Consider the following 22,820-nt stretch of genomic DNA (forward strand, 5'->3'; position numbering starts at 1 on the left):
TTCCCTCTCAATCTCAGAACAGGAGAAAGTCTCATCTGGAATCAGACAGAAACTTGAACCCCACAGTGAGATCTCGGTTTAATGGTTCAATTTTATTAACGGGCGAGAGAGGGTGAAGGGTATGCTTTGAAGGCAAGTGGGTAGAGATTGTGAGTGAAATTCTCTGCTACTCAAGCAGGACTCGTGAACCCCTATCCACTTCCTAGTTCTTCCCAGAAATGTCCAGGCTAAGAGCAGCTCAGCCACCAATCAGCAGTGTGACTTTGGGCAGGTCTGTCTCCTCTGGGAGCCTCAGTTTTTTCATTTGTAAAATGAGAAGGTTGGGTATTGATCTCTTTAAGGCTCTTCCAGTTATGACTTTGGAAGATCAGAAAATTATGGAATATTGAAAATGAGAGAAAAAGCAAAAATAAAACTAGCCGTTGGGTGTCCAGAAGAGGGCGCAAAAGTGTCCAGAAGAGGGCGCAAGATGCTAGGGCTAAACTATACGTGTCCCTGGGAATCCTCCGGAAAGGGATCCTGCAGCTGCTTACTTGAGAGCAAGTGACAGTGAGATGAGCAGTGATTGGCGGACTAGAGTCTCAGGGTTACGTTGGGGGGGGGGGGGTTATAGCCTGTGGGCATGCAGCTGTTTACATTGTGTTTACTCAGAGCCACACCACCTCATTTTTCTCCTGTTTCCTCTCCATCCAAACTCCAGTAGATTGGTCACTCCATCCTGGAGAGGGGTGGGGGGGAGGGAGTGGGAGGGTCATTACAGTTATTTACTCAATAGCCCTTGGGTCTTGGAAGAGCTTCCATGACCAGAAGTTTTGGAGATTCTGGGAAAGTGTAAACTCCACTCTTTTCTCTCCCACTTCCCCCAAGAAAAGAACCCAACCCTTTTGCGGCAGAGTCAGGATGCCCAGTAGGAAGCAAAGCCTTTCATTCCATTTAGGATTAAAGTCAAGCTTTAAATGAAACCCCCCTAATTCGGTCTCACTGAGTTGTAAAGCATTGCTATCAAATCTTCCCACGGAGCAAGCTTTGACAGGGGGGTTTTCTTTGCTTGAGGTTATCAATACAGCATTTGTGACAATAGCTCTAAACTTTGTTTGATGTCGTGAGCCAGGTGTATGGAGGGCAGCCACAAGGGCACAGCCATTGACTCCCAGGGGTGGTACAGCTCACCCCCACCCAGTGGCAGAATCTACAGCATCCTTGGCAGTGATAATCCAGCCTCTGCTTGAATTCCCCCAGGGACAGCAAGCTCACTTTTCCATGAGATGCCTCTCTTAGACAGTCTTTATTAGAAGTTGTTCTTCATGGTTGTGCAATATCTATCACCCAGACACTTCCTCCCTGTGGTCTGGCCTCCAGTAACCAGACCCAGCCTAATCCCTCTTTCACATGACAGATTTTCAAGTGTTTGAAAATAGTTTTGATGTCCGAATCTCTCACCAGTCCTCAGCGCCCAGAGTCTTTTCTTACCCAAATCAAACCAACCCAGTGGTCTTCAACCATCCTCATGTGTCACGGCTTCTGCCCTCATCACCCCCCACCTGCATCCCACAGAGGAGTGGCCGGTGGGAAATCCAGGCTGGGGTCTATGTCACTGTCTCTCCCTGACAAACAGTGACAGAAGTCATGGCTTAAATCTGCACACAGGCTGAGTGCTAACTCAGAAAAGGTGAAAAATAAGTCTGCTTTGCCCTAAGAGGGACTCGGAGATGATCATTGAATGAACTGCAAAGGTGAAAGTGTTCCACAGCGTCAGGTTCTTAACACTATTTTAAATCCTGAATTTCTAATAAAGATCTAATTTGGGAGGTCGCGGAAGCAGATGCCCTTCGCTCCATGGGCTTCAGACTTTCTTGTTCTCAAATTCTCTAAAGGAATTTTGAAAAACCATGTATGTCGTCACACATTTTTAGGTTAATAACTAACATTTTTAATGTTTAGATAGTTGGAAAATATGTAATTTCTGGCATATTGTAAATATTGTCAGCTTAAAATAAAACTTATATCAAGTGAACCCAATGGACTCTAACTGCTATAACAATTTGATACCCTCCACTGCCCATTTAAAAACAACACAAATTCTTTAAATCATTCATTTTTTTTCCCTTGAGCCTGGAATTCTGTTCCACTTTCCCCACAGAATTTTATCCTACATTTTTTAATGCTAGAAACTCCTTTAATAACCACCAGATAATACTTATCTATAACAAAAATATGTATATAAATTAATATATTTTTAAAATTTGCAGTGGTCAAGTATTAAAATTATTCTGAAATGAATCATCACAAATGCTATTATTATACAATTTCAAAAATCTATTTGTATTTTTGTTATAGACATAAGTGTTATATATTTGCTTACATAAAAAAGTAGATGGTAAAGAAACTTTTGTTAGAACAGGTCCCTTAATTCTTTGAATTCCTTCTGAGTTGCGAAAAATCACATGGTGATCCATCAAAAGGTTATCTTTTTTTTTTTTTTTTTTTTTTTTGCGGTACGCGGGCCTCTCACTGTTGTGGCCTCTCCCGTTGCGGAGCACAGGCTCCGGACGCGCAGGCTCAGCGGCCATGGCTCACGGGCCCAGCCACTCCGCAGCATGTGGGATCTTCCCGGACCGTGGCACGAACCCGTGTCCCCTGCATCGGCAGGCGGACTCTCAAACACTGGGCCACCAGGGAAGCGCAAAAGGTTATCTTTAATAAACTGTCAGGTGACAATGTCTTAGTTCCTCCTTCAATTTTGTGATAACAGAATTGGAAACCACCTAACCTGAAGAGAATGTGTGGTCCCTTCATCAGAGTCAGTGTCAACAAGGGAGTTTTCCAATTGTCCTTTGTTTGGTGCCCCGAAGGCTTTTGCTTCCCAAGGAAAGAACCACACTACTATCCAGGAGGATTGAGAAATGTGTTTTCTTCTGCAAAGTGGGAGAAGAAGTGAGAAGGGCCATCGGAGATGAGCCCCCGGACTCAGGCTTGTTTTCTGGCAAAGTCGTGTTTAGAGTTGCCACTAGATATGGACACTTAGGATCTGGAAATTGATTTTCTTAAAACAAACTACGGACTAACAACTCCTTGAAAAGGCTTGGCATACACCCGTGGACCACAAACCCCAGTTTGAAGATGCTGCCTTAGCAGGTAAGAGCATTTGGGAAACCAACCTACCATGAAGGGCAGGAGAGCAATTGCTAGGTTGAAGTTGCTAGTGACTCAGTCATTACAGGACGCTTTTTGTATGTGATTTTATTAGTGATCTATTGCTGCATAACAAATTACCCCCAAACTTAGTGGCTTCAAACAACACACATTTATTATCTCACAGTTTAATTTAGACACAGCTTTTCTGGATCCTCTGCTTCTGGGTGTATCACGTGGCTGCCCTCAAAGTGTCAGCTGGGGCTGTGGTTCTTCAAGTCGAGTCTGAAGACTTGACTAGTGCAGAATCTGCTTCCAAGCTCACTCACTTATCTATTAGAAGAATTCAGTTTCTCGAGGGTCTGAGGCCACCCTTAGTTTCTTGCCACATGGGTCGCTCCATAGGGCAGCTCACAATATGTCAGCTTGCTTCATCAGAGCAAGCATATGAGAAGAGCCAGAGAAAATTCCAGCAAGACAAAAGTCACAGTCATATAACCTAATCATGGAAGTGATGTCCCATCATCACCTTTGCTATGTTTTATTGGCTGTAAGCAAATCATTAGGTCCAGCCAACACACAATTCACCTACTATTTCTTGAGTTCTATTTTGTGCAAGGCATGGTGTTAGGACGTGCAGAGGATACAAATATGGGTCACGTGTGGTTCCTGCCTTCAAGGCTCTGAGCGCCTAGTGTTGAGGAGGAGCCAGGGATATTAGCACAGACATAACACAGGGTGCAGTGAGGGGAGCTTCTTAAGTGCAGATGAATGCTTTGGAAGTTCAGAGTTCTTCCTCATTTGTATATGATGGAACGCCCCATCAGGAAGGAGGAGGAAGGAGACCAAGGCACTCCCAATGGATGTCTTCTCTTTACTTTGAGACACCATGGAGCATAGAGCAGTGTTTCTTAAAGTATGGGCTCTATACCGCCTGGGGTACTTATTAAACATGAGGACTCATGGTCCACATGTGGACCAACTGGAATAGCATCCCCTGGTCATCCCTTTCATCCTGATACCCATTAATGTTTGGGAACCACTGGCAAGTGCTTAGGCTCTAGAGTGGGATAGAGTTGGGTTGAATACTGGCTCTCTGACCTAGAACATCTCTCCCCCCACCCCCCAGCCTCATTTTGCTCATCTGTCATACAGAGTTAATGTCCAAACCTCCTTTAAAGGCTTTCTCTGAGGCTCAGACAAGATCACAGAAGTAAAGCACTTGGCAAGTTTCCTGGCACAAAGTAAGTTTTCAAAATGTCTTTATTATTATTCAAAGGAGGGAAAGCCCATATCTGATTGTGGGGTTAGAAATCCACAAAGCTCTGGCCAAGAGTAATATGCTCCTCAAGGATGTGATTCAGCTCAGTCAGCATGAATTCAGCTTTTAATTTGTGCCAGGTATGATGGAAGCCAGAAAGTTGGAACTGGGTTGGGGGTGGGAAGAAAGGTTGGTCCGAGGGCCTAGCGGGATCACTAACATTGCCTCTCTGGCAGGTGGAAAGGTGGGTCTAAAGGTTAGAATTGGATTTAGGAGTTAACATTGCAGTAAAAGGTGAGATAGGGGGGCATGGCTGAGAAGAAAGGTGAGATCTGGGAAATAGGCCACAGTTTTACTCAGGAACCAGGAAGAGAAAGCAGAAGGTGTGGTTAGCGAGGCTGGGAAAACAAGAGGAGATAAAATGAGAGGACAGGGGTGGACAACAGTGTGGGGAGAGTCAGTTACCACCCCATGCTTCAGAGGGAGAAGGCAATTTCAATAGGAGGGGGCTGAGAGGGAGCGGCTTAGGAAGGAATTAAAGCAGTGACTCTTAACCTTGACTGTCATTAGAACCACCTGAAAACTCTTAAAAAATCCCTTTGCCCAGGCAGCATCCCAGGCAAATTAAATCAGAATTTCTGGGAGTGGGAGCCAGGCATTTGTCTTTGTAAATGTGATTCCAATGTGCAGAAGGTGTTGAGAACCAGTGAATTTCGTGGGACTGGGCAGTAAAAGCTACCACTTCAACAATTAAGCCAGAAAGGAGAACAGAGGAAAAGTCAAGAGCGAGCTGAGAGAGAGAGTTGCTGGTGGAGAAATGGGAACATGATGGAGCACGGTGGTGAAGGCAAGGGGATCTGGAGCTGAGGTGCGGTTGAGCCTTAGCGAGGAGTCTTTCTTAGTCTGAGAGGGAAGAATCCCCCAGGAGGTGTGAAGACACCCCGTGCTGAGCCCCACCTCCAGCCCTTCTGATTGAGTAGGTCTGCAGTGAGGCCCCATATTTTGTCTTTCTAAAAAGCTCCCACGTGTTGCTGATGGCCCTGGGGGCCACACTTCAAGAATTATCAGAATATAGGGAAGGAAACTACGCAGACAGATTTTTGAGGGAGAGAGACATGATGGAATCCTTTCTGCTCTTGCCAGTGATATGAAGAGCTCCCTTTGAGATCCAAGAAGAGTTGCCCAAGCTTTGGTCACTGCATTTGTCAACACTGGAAGCACAATCCTTTAGAGTTATGGAGGAACTTAAAAAAATCAGGTACTGGGGTCCCACCCTTCACCAGTGAATTGGAGTTCCTCAGGGTGGGGGTCCCTTCCTTGGAACTGTTAAAGCTCCCCAGGTGATTCTCACTGAGGAGGCATGGTTGAGAGGGTGGCAGGTGGATTAAATGGGGATCCTACCTTCCAAGTGGGAAGGTCTTAAATGGGATGAGTCTAAGAATCACCTTCCCGGGAGTGGAGCTCCGGGACAACTGTAGAGATGGATGCTCTGACTGAGAACCACTTTCAGAGGCCATCCCTCATTCAGGTACAAATGCCACCTCAAAAGACCGTGTCTCCTCCTACAGCTCCGGCTCTCCCTTTACTGACTCCTGCCAATTATTTTCCTTTTTGGCTGAAATTTCTACTTTTTGTTGGAAGTGGAAGAGGGAGTGAAGCTGCCAAGCGTCACTGGCAGAAGCGACAAAAGTAAATGAGATAGGGAGCGACCGAGGGATTGAGAGTGTGCGTGAGAGAGGGGAGAAAATGTGAGGTTTCCCAGAAAAGCAAACAATTTTCTGATGGGGGCGGCCAGGAGCCTAGCTGGAAGCTGTGGGTGAAACCCGCAAAGTGGAGAAGAGTTACGACTCCCACGTTCTGATCAGGATTTCAGCGCAGGGAGCTGTTTGGCGGAGACAATCTTTAGTATATCCAAAACGCCTTAGTAACAGTCTACACATAACTGAATTTTAATAACGAAAATGTTAATGCCCACGTAAAACCCAGAGAAAAATGTATGGAGCCTTTCGGCCGCAGGCATCTCTCCTTTTCATTCCTCTTCTCCCTTCTCTGGTGCTTCCTCCTCTTTTTCTCTGGTCTCCAATGGGTCCCCGCCCAGCCTCCCAGAGCGCAGTCTGCGCAGAGAGGGGGCGCCGCGCGGCAGGTGTCGGCAGCCGGCGCGCACCTGTCCCGCGAGCGCCCGGTGTCCAGCAGGGGGCGGACGGCGTCCGCTCCTCGCGCGGCCCCGCCCCTGGCCGGGAGGACCCCGCTGCGGCGCGGGGCGCGGGAGGCGCGGCCGGCCCGGCCCCCGCAGGGCTCAAAGGCGGCGGCGGCGGCGCACCGGCAGCCGCCTGGGACGCGCGCCCGCCCTCTTCCTCCCACGCCGCCTCCCATACCTGAGCGGGGAGCGGCGCCGCGCGGCCTCTACCCCGCCCGCCCGCCCCTCCTGCCCGGCCGCCGCTGCGCCGCCGCCGCCGCGGGAGTAAAGGTCGCGCGGGCCGAGAGCGAGCCGGCCGCGGCGCCTCCAGGAAGCCGGCGGGGCAGGTCGGGGAAGAGAGAAAAGAACCGAGAAACTCTCGGGCAGCCCGGGAAGATGGCGCCAGACGGGCCGGCCGTGGACTGAGAGCCGCCGGGGCCGCGAGGAGCCGCGACCCGCCGCCCCCGGGACACGAGCGAGGGCCGCCCGCTGGCCACGGGGTCCGGGCTCGGCCCGGCCCGCGGGGGTCATGTCGGTCAGCGAGCTCTACAGCCAGGTGAGTGCGGGCCGCGCCGGGCCCGGGGTACGGGTGAGGGCTGTGGAGCGGGCGGCTCTCGGGGGCACCTTCTCCTGCGGCTCCGCGGGGCTGGGAGCGGCGGGGGACGCCTCTCACGCTCCCCTTCATCGCCGCCTCCGCGCCCCGAACTTCGGGTGGCGGAGAAAGTTTGGCTGTTCCGGGAGCGCCCCGCGGTGACCGCCCGCGGCTCCCGCCCCGGCCAGGGCTGTCCCCCGCTCCCCGACGCTCTGCCGTCTCTGTCCTCGTCCCGGCTCCGTCCGGCTGAGGTCCCCGAACTGAGGGGGTGTCCCCGCCAGCTCGGAGCCTAGGGCGCGGGGACCGCCCCCCGCGGTGGTCGCCTGCTCGTGGACCCCACCTCGGTGCTCTGCAGCGTGAGCTCCCGAGGGCGACCCTCTCGAGTGCAGCGAGGGGAAACCCTGAACTTGGGGGTGGGGTATTCCTCAATTTGGGGGTGGGGAGAGAAGGGGACTCAACCTGCTGTGAGGGGCGCGGCGGCTCTTGGGTGGGTAAGCAGTGGGTTAAGGATGCTCGAGGGATCTGGAGAGAGCCCAGGGAAGCGCATTCTTACTTTGCCGCGGGTGGGCATTTTGAGGCGGCCCCTCTGGGTGGGCACTCGGTGGGCTTCAGTCATTGCGGGAGGGGGTCGGAGTAATGCTGACTCGGGGGTGGAGTGTGGATGTCCAGGATGTCTTCAAGGTCAGAATGGATGCGCAGGGCTCCTTCCTTAGAGTCGGGAACAGGTGCGGCCGCAGGACTCCCCGCTTCCGCAGCAGTTGCCGTGATTAAAGTTAGAGACCAGCCACCGCTTCCCGAAGCGCCCACAGCCGAGCTGCAGCCGCCCGGGCCCCCTCGGGTTTCAATTTGGCATTGAGGGGCGGTTGAGGGGGTGAGGGGCCTTTAAGCTACCCCTCCCCCCTTAAAAAAAATAAGTTTGGGATGTCCGTACACCTCGTCCGCCGGTTTTTCTTCTCTGTGGCCGGGACACGTTTGACAGTGCTTAGTGCCCACCGATTCGTTTGCAGAGGGGTGCGCGGTGCGCTCGTGGGTTATGGGTGTGTGATTCCCGGGACTTGGGCCCGGGCCAACAGGTCTGGGCGGGGGAGGAAGAGCTACTTCCGCATCCTCACCTGGCGACTGCTCAGAGCTGCCCCCGCGCGTGGGCGAGCCCTTCAGCTGGGTGGGCTGGCCACCCCTTTTCGTTTGAGGAATTTTCGAATCCCTTCTTCCTCCTGGAGGGGGACAGGGCCGAGGCGGGAAGACGCGAGGTGGCAGTGGAGGGTGTAACCTGGCTGGGGGCGGGGTCACCATAACCTGGTGCACCTGCTCCGCCCCCCCCAGGTCCCCTGGCAGCGACCGCTGATGAAAGACAGCTTCTGGGAGGAAAGGATGTGAGGTTCGAGCCAGGGGTGAAAACTGTGGCGTTTCTGGCTTTGGAAGAGCACCCTATCCCGTTTACCCGTGGGAGTCTTGGGAGGAGCCCTCGAAGTTGTTTCCCTGAAGCAGTTATCCGGAACCTCAACGGGAGGCTGGAAACCAGCGAGGCAGGGAAGCTTTGTCACACTGAAGTGCACAAAGTATACTGAGTGCACACTCAGTATACCTGCAATATATCATAAAGTACCTTATCAGACAGTAACTAATTGCTGTATTATATGAAGCTAAAGGACGATTGAATAAACCCTTAAGTTTTGGATCCCTGATTTTGAAAAACAAGAACACTGCGTTGCTTTTAAAGACAACTTTCAGGGAAAACGCTCAATTTGATTTTTAGTTAGAAATGAGTATACTGCATGTTAATTATTAGGAATGATGAGTTAGTGGGAGTCTGAGCTAAAGTTCCAGTGTGCTTTTTCTTCTTTTAAAAAATTATTTATTTTGGTTGTGCTGGGTCTTTGTTGTGGCGTGTGGGCTCTTCATTGTGGTATGTGGGATCTTAGTTCCCTAACCAGGGATCGAACCTGGGCTCCCTGCATTGGGAGCACAGAGTCCTATCCACTGGACCACCAGGGAAGTCCCCCAGTGTACTTCTTCTTGACTTACGGATATAGGGACAAAAAGGGTTCATGAGGAAAAGGTCTTGGAAAGGTGCTCAAGGTGCTTAAGAAAAAAAGTAGCTTCGTTGGTGTGAGCGTTTGGCATACTTAGTCCAAAAAGAGTCTTAGAATTTCTCCCTAAGGCCCAGGAACTGTACCTCACTGTTAATGGGTTTCTAGTTCTTAATCATTTCTAGGTTTATGAATCTCAAATTGAGATTCTTCTGTGTCCCACGCAGTAGCTTCCAGCCAGATCGCATCTTGAGCAGCTGTTACTTTTTCTGGCAGAGTTGAACACACTTATGCTTTACTACGAGAAGCAGTTGTGTTCTTTCCTAACCACTATCACTCCACTTGCTAGGCTGGATTCTCAGTATGCACATGAATCGTAAATTATACAGAGAAATCGTGCCTGTGACTCAGATTCACTTTGTTTCTTGGGAGAGATGATTTGTTCATTTTAGTGTATTATCAAAATATCCAATGTTCCTTTTTATTTTTAACTTGCTAGTGGGCTTTTCTAATGTGATGAACACTGGATCCAGGCATGCACTTTAATGTATTATGCATGATGGAAATAGTGATCTATTATGCCAACAGCATTTATGAGTGGGATGGAAATTTTAAAGCCCTTTATTGATTATACCTGTTGCTTTAGTGACATGGTAGGAAGATATTGTTGCTGGAATATGAGACACCTACTTAAGTATATAAATTAGCCTGTAAGTACTATAAGTGGTTTCAGGTAAGAATTTGGTATATTAGTCTATTCCCAGTTACCGAAGAAAAGACTTTCTTCTTTTCCTCCCTCCACGTTAACTGTTTTCTTGCTCTTCTCTTTGTCTATCTGTTCTCTCCAAATGGAGGCTTATATGCTATGTGGATTTCTTTTTGGAGTTGATTTTAGTCATTGGCAAAGGGCACTTCCCATAACAAAGGCACTCCTGTTTTCGGAAGACCCAACCCCTTGCCTTTGAGAAATTACTTTCTTTGTACTGAGGTTTTTCTCAGTGGGAAAAGAGAATCAGAGTCAATGCTTTGAGGGTGATGTCAAGGTGAGTCAGCCTCATCCACCCTTACAGAAACGTGGTGCTGATGATGGGCTCTCTTGTCACAGATGGCACGTATGTGACAAGTGTTAGTACTTTGCTTCCAACCCACAGGAGAAGACAATATTGTATAAATCAAATTAGCCCAGGTCCCAGGAAGATTCCCAAACATGTGCAAGCATGGTAAACATGATTTGATTATGACAAATGCAGAAAATAGTCTGGTTCTTAAAGTATAAAATATATAACCTCTTCTTCAGGCTGAATGATACAACTCTTCTCTACACAAGGGTTATTCTGGATGAAAAATTTAAACACTGTTCTCTCAAGTGATGAGGTTTTCCGGATGCTGCTTTGGTTCTAGCCAGCAGAGTGACCGGGAGATCACCAGGCTGAGACCAGCACCTTCAAATAATCCCTATCCTGGTTGTTTTTTAGTTGACAGGTGGTGTTCTGAGCAGTGGATTTTTGAGTGCAGCTAGGAGGTGACTTTACTAGTGGACATGCCCTTTGTGTGTCAGTGATGGCTTTGAGCTCAGGGGCCAATCCCTTGGAAAGTAGAACTTGGGCTGGTGTTCTCTAACTGTCCCTTACCTGCGCATCAGGTAGTGCAGCCTTCTCCCAGGTTTCAGTCTGGAAGGCAGCAAGAGGCTCATGTTCCCTCTGTGCCCACCGGTAGAGACACGAGGACCTGGAGGCCAAGGGTAGCAGAGGCCGCTAGTGCTCTTCCGCCTGCCCTGTGCTGTCCTCCAGCGCACTGCCCGGCGCTGGCTTACTCCCAGCAGTCAGCACCTGTGTCACTGTCAGAGGTTCCTGGAGCCTGAGAATTGATGTCCCCCAAGGGGACAGTCCTTTAACCAATGGGAGTATAACAGCTGTAGCTTCCAATACCTCCACCTTGGGAATAGAACAGCTCTCTGGTGAGGCCCACGCAGTTTCCAGAGCTCCCATGCCCCAGGCCTCTCCACTGGGGCCGCTTGGGAGAGCTTGCTTTTCAGCTGCTAGTTTCTTCCCATTTCCTTTCTGTTGACGTGCTCCTAATATTTCATTTCATTAGCTTCAGGATGGCCACCCATTAGAAGGCTGTCTGACAGCTCCAGGCCTGGTTGGAGTCTAAGTATATTATTGTGCTTATTTTGTTCAGCAGAGAGAGAGCATTCTCTTGCTGTTGGCGGGCCTCTGAGTAGAAACTAAGTCGACATTTTAAATTCTGGCATGTGTGTGTATGTTTTGATACCGTCATTTTCTGTGGTATAAGTTAGCTATACCTCTACTGCTTATAATATATAAGTCCACATACTGCCCTCCCTAAGTGATAGAGTATTTGTCACTATCTATACAGGATTGTCAGGGTAGACCTGGATAGGTTTGAAATACTAGTTGACCTCTGTTTTGTAATCCAGTAGCTTCCCAAAAACCACATTAAAAAGCAGCCCATTTTAAAGTGAGCGGAGCATGTGTGCCCTGGTGTACTTGTATACACAAGCACATTTTGCATCGTCATTGGACAGTAAAAACCGAAATACACAAAGTTAACTAACAATCCAACATGACCCATGTGCCACGAGCAGAGAGCAGATACTCATAGTTACAGACGTTCTATAGAGCCATCGGTCAGGTGGGCAGTGGGACATGAGTGGGCCCGGAAGAATGAATAGGCTTTGAATACACATGGAGACTGAGAAGGGCACTGTTAGTAGGAGATGGTAGAGTGAGTTTAAGCATGGACAGCCATGAGTAGTAACTACAGTAGTATTTTAAAACTCTTATGAAAATCTTAGCCTTACAGAAAAGTTGCAAAAATAGCAGAGTTCCTGTTATATATTTCCAGATTCCCGTGATGTTAACACCTCATAAGTAAGGTGCGGTCATTGAAACCAGGAGATGAACATTTGTACAACACTATTAACTTGTCCTCAAGCCTGATGGGAATTTCACCAGGTTTTCCACTACTGACCTTCCCTGGGCCAGGAGTGCATGTAGCATTCCACATTGCGTTTAGCATCACAGCTGCCTCGTCTCCTCTGATTGGTGACAGTTCCTCAGTTTCAATTTCTCCTTTTGACCTTGGCAATTGGAGAGTACTGGTCAGTTATTTTGTAGAATGGACCTCAGTTTGGGTTTGTCTGATGCTTTCCCGTGCTTAGATGGAGGTTATGAATTTGTGGCACAGAAGCGATGTGCCTCAGTGCAGCATCTCAGGAGATTGGTGATATCAGTGTCTCATTACTGATGGTGTCACTTTGATCCCTTGGTTAAGGCGATGTCTGTCAGTTTCCTTTTCTTGAAGACTGGTATTTAGAAACTAAGATCTGGGTGCTAGGTGTGCTTATTATTGTTTATTAAATAGTCATTCAGGGATTACTGAGCCTAGAACTCAAATGTTTGATTATGCAGCCAAGGGAAGAAGAGTCATGTATGACCTTGAAGTTTCCAGCTTGAGGATGGACAGAAATAAAGAAGTCGAGATGGGGCGAGGATAATGCTTGATTGTGACACGTTTAGTTAGGGGTGACAATGGTTTGTCTAAGTGGAAATATTTACATCTGAGGATGTATGAACGAGCTTAGAGGAGAAATGGGTTCTGGGGTTCTTGCAAATAAAAGATGCCCGGGTATTTGCTTTCCTCTAAGAAATGCAATTGTCTTACAGCATGATTTTAATAAAGATGAGGTCATGACCTTGGCATGGGCAGTCTGGCCTCTTTGGTCATGATCTTGCTGTGGACCGTATGGGGGTAGTGCAGTTACACGTTATCAACTCTATGACACTTCGGAGCAGATACTTTCTGAGCCTTGATAGCTTAATCTGAAAAATTGGCGTGGTACCTGCATTATAAGGTTATTGGAGGATTATGTGATCTGACGTACGTGAAGTGCCTGCCTAGCACAGTGTCTGGCGCACTGTATGCACCTGGCAACTGTTCATCAGCTTATTTCCCCCTTCAGTCGTGATGCTGGATGGTGGCCTTTTCTCCTAACCCTCTCCTGCCATCCTGCAGGGGTATTGCTCATAAGGGGACTTGGCGAGAGAGAAAGGGAAGAATTGCTACAAATACATAGCTACCTGAGCAATAGACAACCAAGGCATAGGGGAAAAGGTTCCTATCCCCCACGGCCCCCTGGGGAAGGAGAAAGAGCAGTTTGAAAGAAGCTTGAAATTTAAGCTGTGCTTCCCAGTCTCCTATTAGAGCTTTAAAGGAAAATTAAAACAATTTTTCACCATGTTCTTTTATTACTTTTTTGTTAATACAAATGATTGTTGAAACCATTCATACAATGCAAGGAAGGCAAAGGCTCTGTAATCCCATTCGCAGACAGCTCCTCTTAACCACTGATGTGTACTAGACTAGCACCCAGTGTCCAGTAGGGTAACCACATGTGACTGTGAGCACTTGAGGTGAGGCTGCCCTAAACTGGGTGAGTACACGCCAGATTTCCAAGATTCAATACAAAAAATGAATGTAAAATATCTCACTTATGCTTTTTTATGTTGATCAGATGTTCAAATAATATTTTGGATATAATGTGGCTACTAGAAAATTTAAAATTCCACATGTACTTTGCCTCATTTCTGTCGGGCAGTACTGCTCTAGACTTAGGCACGATGCAGGATATACTTATATGTATGGCATGATCCTATTTGTTATTTTAAATCTTAATCTACTATGGCTTTTTTCTCCCAGTAGCATATAAAGGCAGTTTTACCATTTTAATGGCTGCATAATTGGGCACTGTATGGTTGTGCTGTAATGTTTTTAACCATTCCCATTTTGATGAACGTTTAATTGGTTCCAATTTTTTGATACTGTGAAAAATGTTGCAGAACATTCTTGGAACCTTTCAGTATTTTTAGGATAAATTCCCCAAGGTGGAATTCCTGGCATGCGCTTTTATGAATCTTCATCGATAAGGCCAGTAGTCTCCAGAAAAGAACTGGTTTGTTTCTTCACCCCTCCCAGGCACTGGTCATTGTTTCCTCTTTTTAAACGGACACTGAACAGTTTATTTTTGTTTAAAGTTGACTTACATTGGAGGGTTGAGCACCTTTTCATATGCTTGGTGTGTTCATTTGTAGTTTTCTTTGTATTTCCTCTGTTAAGACATTATTTATAATTGTTTTTAATCATTAAATGATTATATTTTTAGACATAGGAAGTCGTGGAAACCAGAATGTTCAGGATAAAATATTACAAATACATATTTTAAATAAGGCACCTTGGCATAAGTTTCTCCCTCGCTTGTTTGGAGCTTACGCATCTGTCAGCCCTACAATTGGAAAAGCACTGGTTATGATAGGTACCGTTTATCAACTGCTTTTGAGCCAGGTCATTTCTAAGAGCTGTATGTTCACTCATTTAATAATAACACTATGATGTAGGCACCCCCATCATCCTCATTTACAAACGACGGACCTCTGCCTTACTTGTCCAAAGCCACACTCCTCGTCTGACCACTCTGCTGCCTTCCACGAGGTTCTGTCCCAGTGATGGTGGGTCTGGAACATCATTTGTGCATAAAAGAGGCCCTAACATGGAGCATCCTTTCTACCAGCACTGCCCTGCCCACCAGCAGCCAGGAGAAAGGAGAAAGGAAAGTCTCTGAGTACAGAAAAAGGGCAGATGGTCTGACCCATAGTTCTTCCCTCGGGGATCTGCTGCTTTGCCTTCCACCACCACACGCAGCCCCTAGACAGCCTGGTGCTTCTTAAAACTGTCCCACATTTAGGCAGAACCCTTGTTTTTGGCTCTCCTTAGGCCACGTAAGCCCCGAAAGAGGATCACATCTTCAAAAAGGGGTAAATATAACAATCAAAAGGTGTACATGAAACTCAAGCAGTGTAAAATTACTTGATTTTAAATCTAACCCTCCTTTCATCCCAGGGCACTGGTCTGCTTTCCAGCACTTTCCCTGTCTCCATCTCTTTCTGAAGCATCTTCTTTCCTATCCTGCTTGATGTCTGATGGGCGTTTCGTTCCCTTTCTGAGCTAAGATCAGGGAAGTAGGTCTGAGACTCCTGGAAGCTCTCTCCCATCTGCCCACCTAGCTGAAGGTTTTCACATTTATGGGTGTGCCCTGCTCACTGCCTATTGGCTGGACAGGTGTTTGGAAAATGAGCTCACCTTCACTCAGGATGTCAGCTTGACCATCAGAGACAAGGCCCCTTCCTCCCAGCATATGAGGGGAGAGCCTTACAGGAGGATACCCAGGACCCAGACCATTGCCTATTACAACTTTAGGTTCTTATCAGGGACTTTGTCAAAGCACTTTGGAAGCTCCTCCAAGCAGGAGCATTTTAGGTTTGATATGCGGAGGAGGTCCTCAAGTTGTCTGGGTCCTGGTGTAGGTGAGCACTGGTATATCTTGCTAACTTGTTGTGGGAATGATCAAGCTTATGTATCTGAGCTCCAAGTTAATGGCATATAATGTTCCTCTTAAAGTTTATTCAAGGGCCTATGCATTATTACTCTCCTTTGAACAATTCTAATAGTGACATGGGCCCTGTAGGCTTTTCTATCTTTTGCTGAAGTTTGGGGAGGAATGAAGAGGCCCATCAGGAAAGATACTTAATGATTTTCCTGTAGCGCTTTTGCCATTATAAAACTCAAACGTGTAGTGGCATGAAATCCTAAAAGGAATGAGAATACCCAGATGCCTTCTGCATGGAATTCAAAGACTTGACTTATAATCTCTTCAGCACTAAGCAATTCAGGTCCCCTGGCTTAGAGACTCCACAAGAAAAAAGGTACCGGGCAGTAGGTTGTCAGTTCTACTGTATCGTGACCTGGCTACTGTGTATTTATGGGGTAGATGAAAACGTAACATATTTGAATTGGTAAATTGTGCTGTATTCAACTATCTTTGTGTACCCTGGCCTTAGACTCTGGTTTAATTTCCTTTTGCTAACTGCCCACCCAGACCCCAGTGCAGTCCCACCAATGGTAAGATGCATGCTCATATGACTGACTGACTTCATATGATGCCCAGCTTAGGTATCACTTAAGGTGTTTCAGAGAGGAATCCACACAGAATCGACACCATTTTTATGAATTTCTGAAATCACCAAAATGAACAGTATTGGTGAAGAACATACATGTGATAAAATGAGTAAAAACCAGGGAATGAGGGAAAAGGCAACTAGAATAGTAGGTATCCGGGGAGGATGGGGCTGGCGGGGGAACAGAAGTGGGAACAGCACTGCTAGCGGGCTACGAGGTTTCCTGACGGGTTCACGGGTATTCATTTTATTGCTGTGCTGCATCAGTTACATATTAAAAAAAGGTGATTCTGCAGAAAATAGGGTGAGTTACAAAGCCAAAGTTTAAAAAGCTTTGAGATTGTAGGTAGTTTTAGAATGTGTTTCACTGCGTGCAATCGATGGTTGGGTGTGTATATTTGTACAGCTGCTCTCGTTGAAGATGTAGGTTGAATCTTATGCTCACATCCCTCACTTTTCCCAAGGTAGGGTTTTGCGTACTGTAGGGACTCAATAAATGCCCTTGAATTGGTTTAAAGACCACCTGTACTCCCTTCCTGTTTCCAGGCCGTAGCCCTTCGAGGAAAGCCCTTTCTTCACCAAGGAACCACATGTACCGTCATGTTATCTGTCACTTTGGCTTAGAGTACCTGGTGGAAAGCCCATCTGTATCCCCTGGCACTTGCCTGAATCTGTGGGATGTGGAGCCCCTGTCAGGAGATAATTAAATGTTGTTTTTCTTCTTTTTTATTGTTGTGCGCAAAAGCTTGGCACAAGGTATGAACGTGGGTTAATAGCAAAGCAACATTTGTGGATATCAACGCCAATATAACTGCCTTGTTTTGGAACATCCTAATTTCACACAGTTTTGATCACGTGTATTTTTTTGCTCTTACCTTCCTAAGGTTATCATTTACATTAAAAGCATAATAATTTTTTTCGCTTAGCTCAAGTTTTTATTAACAGTCTCATCAAGACTCATGGATACTTGCGTGATTAGGTGGGGGTGAATACGGACTCCATCCTTCCCGTGAGATCGAACAAAGCAGGCAGCAGCGAGTCAGGGAGGAAACATCGGATCGAGTTTGCTTCAGTCGTCTTCTCCCACAGGAGCAATAATAATATTCATGGTTTTCATCTGAAGATTCATACCATCTTTTATGTTCATCACTTGGCCAACACCTGTAGAGAGCACTTTCTACCTGCAGTGATGCGTCACAGCCCATGCATGAGGCAGAGAGGAAGAGCCCATCCCTGCAAAGTAGTCTTTGACCTTGAGTTCTTCCAGTCCAGTGGTTCATTTGTTGTATGAATAAGTATTAAGGAGGCATTTGTACATTAAAAGGATATAAATTGCTCTGTCTTGTTTCATCAGATTTAATCAAATTCTTAATTTGCTTACACTTGCTAATGAGAGCTAATGTGTATTTGTGAAATAAGGAAAATGAATGTCTCCTTAGCCACAAACTAGTGTTTCTTTGCTATCAAGCTGCTTGCTTTTTTAATGGTCATTTTACTGTGTATACATGTGTGTAACTATGTAACAAGCTGTGTGCACCGAAATGGTAAGAATACCCTTAAAATGTGATTTTTTTTATGACTAACACGTCCGATCCTACCTGTATGAATGCTGGTTCCTTTGGGATGTTCCCTTTGGCAGAGGTACAGGGATACTGGAGCTCATCAATACTTCTTCTGAAATTGGCTTCAGATCTGATGATGCATTCTTTTTCCCTTGTATGGTGGCAAAATCTGTGCCTGGAAGGTATGCTTTCTTTTCTGGAAACAGCCAAGAGTTATTCAAAGAACTAAGCTGGTTGAGTAAGGTAGGAATTCACTGACTTATATTTCTGTTACAGGCAAAGTGTGACTTGCAGGTACTGATGACAGTTGTGTGTGGCCTCTTACGAGCTGTCATCCTCAGGAGAAGTAGTCAGGCTTCAGATGCTCTCAGTGATCAATCAGTGTAGAGCCTCCCAGGCTGTTAGGAAAATACTCATTTGAATGTAGCAGTTCTGGTTTGTTTGGTTAAAAACTTAAAGGCTCACCACATTTTATAGTAACACTGATTTATAGTCCCATTTAAATATATATGTATGTTAACTTATTACATGGCATATAGTTGCCTCAGTGTTATGACAAGTATAATAACATTAATGAATACTTACTGATTTAAGAATCACATGGAAAGCCCATTCCACCTAATTTCCTAAAATGCTCTTTTGAAAGTAGATAGAAGGATGATCTTTTTAAAAAAAATTTAAAAATTTTTGGCTGCGTTAGGTCTTCGTTGCTGCACGTGGGCTTTCTCTAGTTGCGGCGAGTGGGGACTGTTCTTCGTTGCAGCGTGTGGGCTTCTCATTGCGGTGGCTTCTCTTGTTGCGGAGCATGGGCTCTAGGCACGCAGGCTTCAGTAGTTGTGGCGCATGGGCTTAGTTGCTCCACGGCATGTGGGGTCTTCCCGGACCAGGGCTCAAACCCGTGTCCCCTGCATTGGCAGGCAGATTCTTAACCACTGCGCCACCAGGGAAGTCCCGAAGGATGCTCTTTGTACCTTCGTACCCCTGCTATGCATCAGGTAGGATAAGAAAGGAAGGCAGAGCAGTATTATTTGCAATTGCCAAAAGGAGGAAGCAACCCAGTGTCCATCATGAATGGATGGAGAAACGAAATGGGGTACATCCACACAAAGGAATATTATTCAGCCTTAGAAAGGAAGGACGTTGGTTCAGTTGGATCCCGGCACTGGCTGCAGTGACTCCTGTCTTTTCTGGCTCTCCTCGCTATGTCCCTTTCACTTCTAGAAATGTGGTCTCCAGTGTGGCTGTCTCTGGTGTCATCAGAGTGTTCAATGACTTGAAGGTGAGTAAGTCGTCTTCACCAGAGGATGTGAAGAAGTGCAAGAAGGCGGTGCTCTTCTGCCTGAGCGAGGACACGAAGAACCTCATCCTGGAGGAGGGTGAGGAGATGCTGGTAGGTGATGTGGGCCAGACTGCAGACGACCCCTATGCCATCCTTGTCAAGGTGCTGCCACACAAGGACTGCCATTACGCCCTCTGTGATGCAGCCTGTGAGACCAAGGAGAGCAAGGAGGAGGCCTGGGCCCCTGAGTCTGCACCCCTGAAGAGCAAAATGATCTATGCCAGCTCCAAGGATGCCATCGAGGAGAAGCTGACGGGGATCAAGCATGAATTAGAAGCAAACTGCTACGAGGAGGTCAAGGACCACTGCACCCTGGCAGAGAACCTGGGGGCCAGAGTTTTCATCTCTCTGGAGGGCAAAGCCCAGACCTGCCCACGGGGGTTGCAGGCTGCCCCCTTCCTGCCAGACCAGAGGGGCTGGGGGGGGGGGTCCCAGCAGGGGGCGGGCAATCCCTTCACTCCAGTTGCCAAACAGCCTCCCCACCTCCTGGGCCATCCTCCTCCCTCCATCCCTGAAGGTTCTGGCCTTCCCAAACTGCTTTTTTTTTTTTTTTTTTTTTTTTTTTTGCGGTACGCGGGCCTCTCACTGTCGTGGCCTCTCCCGTTGCGGAGCACAGGCTCCAGACGCGCAGGCTCAGCGGCCATGGCTCACGGGCCCAGCCGCTCTGCGGCACGTGGGATCTTCCTGGACTGGGGCACGAACCCGTGTCCCCTGCATCGGCAGGCAGACTCTCAACCACTGCGCCACCAGGGAAGCCCCCAAACTGCTTTTGATCTTCTTGGGTTGAAGCAGATTAAGCTCAAACAGGGGTATGCCTGGGGGAAGGAGCACTGTATTTTTTAACACTCCAGTTCCCCATCTGTTCCTTCCCTTTCCTATGCTGCCAACTTCTAATAGGAGTAGTGACTCTGTCCTTGTGTGTTTAGTTCTGTATATAAATGCAGTGTTGTAGAGATGACCCCTCCCCTTGCCGCCTGGTTCCCCTTCCCTTTTTCCCCCGGTCGTGGTCACTCATGGAAGCAGGACTAGTAAGGGACCTTCAATTAAAAACAAACAAAAAACAAAGGAAAGAAGGACATTCTGACACATGCTAAACATTGATGGACCTTGAGGACATTATGCTAAGTGAAATAAGCCAGTTATAATGTGACAGATACTATGTAATTCCACTTACAAAGGTAAAGGTATCTACAGGAGTCAAATTCATAGAGACAAAGCAGAATGGTGGTTGTGGGAGGGAGGGGAGAGTAGAGAGTTGTTTAAATGGATGCGGAATTTTCAGTTTTGCAAGATGAGAAGTTTTGGAGATGCCTGGTGGTGATAGCTGCACAACAATGTGAATGTGCTTAATGCCACCGAACTGTACATTTAAAAATGGTGAGGATAGTAAACTATGTGTATTATACCACAATTAAAAAAACTCTGGAGAAAAAAGGGCAGGGAAAATACGGTGGTCAAGAGTATAACCTTTAGACTCGATAGACCTGGGTTTTGAGTATTGGTGTCCTGTCTGTGTCACCCTCGTACCACCCCCACCACCCCCCCCACCCCCCGCCCCAGCATTTACCAGCTGTGTGGCCTTAGACAGTTGCTCAACTTCTAGGCTTCATTTATCTGTAAAACAGGGGTAAGAAGCTAGTACAGCCCTCAGAGGCTTGTTGATGAGATAAAATGAGAACACGTGAACTGTATTAGTTGGTGCTAATCCTGTTGCTAGGAGAAGGTCTTGTCCTTGGGAAGCCGCAGTCCAGTGCAGGACAGTGTGGGGTGAGAGCCTGAAGGGCTGGGAAGGTTGCTGTGGGTGCTGATTCACTGGTTCCAACTCCTGCATGTGGCGGCCAGCCTTGGATTGGGCCCTCTCATTTAGCAGAGCACCAGCATTGGTGGAGAAGCTCTAGGGCTGTGCACATGCTTTTCCTTTTTCAGGTGTGGGGAAGGAAAGAACAAAAGGAGTCTTAAAGTCCTGGCTTTGTGACCACCTATCATCTCAGATCTTCAACCCTAGCACTCCAGACCTAACTGTTCTATAGCTTAAAATTGTGGATGCCCCCGATTGTACCGGGAGGAGCATCCCACCTTGACACCACTAACAGGATGCCTGTATCTGTCTTTTGCTCTTCCTGGCACTTGGCGGATGTCTATATCTGTCTATTGCTCTTCCTGGCACTTGGCGTTCTAGGCTATTTTGGTTGCAAGGGCACTTCAAGATGTAGGCTCTACTCTAAGGATGCTGTCTTAGGAACCAGGCTTAGCTGATCTGAGCAGCCTGGCCTAAGAGATCAGCACAGTATTAGGATACCAGAAAGATGCTCACCCTTTCTGAGACTTTAGGGACCAGGTTATCCTGTCAGCAGCAGGGATGCGTTTCCTTCCACGCCAGTGCCATTAATGTGACTCAGTTACTCTTGGCTCTGCCCTCTTCCCTGTCTTCTTACCACTGCCTTGGATTAAACACCCCTTTCTGAATCTCTAGTTCCAGTTTAGATTGGCTGTACTATCTGCTGTTATTCCCATGTCACTATTGACAAAAGCTTTAAAGCTTTTGTAGAAAGCAGACTCTTGATTGGCTGTTCCTAGGCAGGTACACCTGGTCCAAGGAGCTTCTGAAGATGGATCATCACTGAGAACCATGTGTCTCCCTCAGAAGAGGCTGTGGATGTTACAGGCTATGGTTTTCCCACTTACAGGTGCATCGGAATGACCCAGAGAACTAGCAAAAATGTAGGTGCTGCTTCTCATCCCCGTAGAGTAGGATTTGGGGGATTGAGCCTGGGATTGGTTTCGTTTTTTGCTAGGTCATGGCTATTTGTGGTACTTGGATCCTTCTGCTTGAGTTTCTAATCTGGTTTTTGACTATTGTCAATCCCTGCCTTGGTTTCTGGTGGTGGTTTCCACATCTGACCTGCTATTAGACCCTAAAAACAACACTGGGATATGGGCTTTAACATCTATTAACATAGATGTTAAAACAGCTATTACAATAGTCCAATAATAGACTTTTTTTTTCCTTTTTGGGTTTTGTGTGTCTCCTCTGCTAAAAGTATTCTACATCTTCTTTTTCTTCAAGTGCTTCCTCTACTTCCTCCCTCCTCCCTTGCCTCACATTCCTTAACCTTCTGTAATGCATCCTTAATAAAAGCTCTAGGGATTGCCCACTGCATTAATATCCCTGAAATCTGACCGGCAGTATGAAACCACTGCCAGGCTGCTAGGGTTACACAACACTCAGCCATGTAGAGAGCCCTTACTGAATGGGGCAGACGCTAAGGGTATCAGTATGAACTGTGCTCAAGTCGCAATGTGAACCATCGCAGAAATCAGAAACTGCCTTAAATGCTGGCCGCAGAATAATGTGTCCAGGGCTATAAATAACTCCAGCAGCCCTGGAACTGTAGCCTATATCTAAAGCGATGTAGCTAAGTGCCAGCCAAATGATTAGTTAGGCTATGATTGTTTTCCACTTTATCTCACTCAGTAAGTCAACTTTGGCTTAATGCTGGAATTTGAAATCTCGCCTTAACGTTTCTTGTGCTTTGCCAGCGGGGGGTCAGTGGTTGCAGTCTCCTGATGAGCTGTGTTTATGCATCTCCGGTTTTTCCTGTGAATTTACAGGGCACCTTAAGAAATTATAATTCTTCAGTTATTCGCTGTGGTAAACAATGGTTAGAATTTGAGTTCATGGCACTGAGATGGG

General features: G+C 47.2%; 1 protein-coding gene across 3 annotated transcripts in view; it reads left to right on the top strand.

The window, feature by feature from the left end:
• Positions 1 to 6,819: 6,819 nt before the first annotated feature.
• MYO5B (myosin VB) overlaps positions 6,820 to 22,820 on the top strand; it is a 387,764-nt gene continuing 371,763 nt past the window's right edge. For all 3 annotated transcript variants that reach the window (XM_060121183.1, XM_060121181.1, XM_060121182.1), the window contains exon 1: positions 6,820 to 7,125. In XM_060121183.1, coding sequence (XP_059977166.1) covers positions 7,099 to 7,125 — 27 coding nt within the window. In that variant the 5' untranslated portion in view covers positions 6,820 to 7,098. The remainder of the gene's footprint in view (positions 7,126 to 22,820) is intronic.

This window comes from Lagenorhynchus albirostris, chromosome 14 (genome assembly GCF_949774975.1).
Source record: "Lagenorhynchus albirostris chromosome 14, mLagAlb1.1, whole genome shotgun sequence".
Lineage (NCBI taxonomy): Eukaryota > Metazoa > Chordata > Mammalia > Artiodactyla > Delphinidae > Lagenorhynchus > Lagenorhynchus albirostris.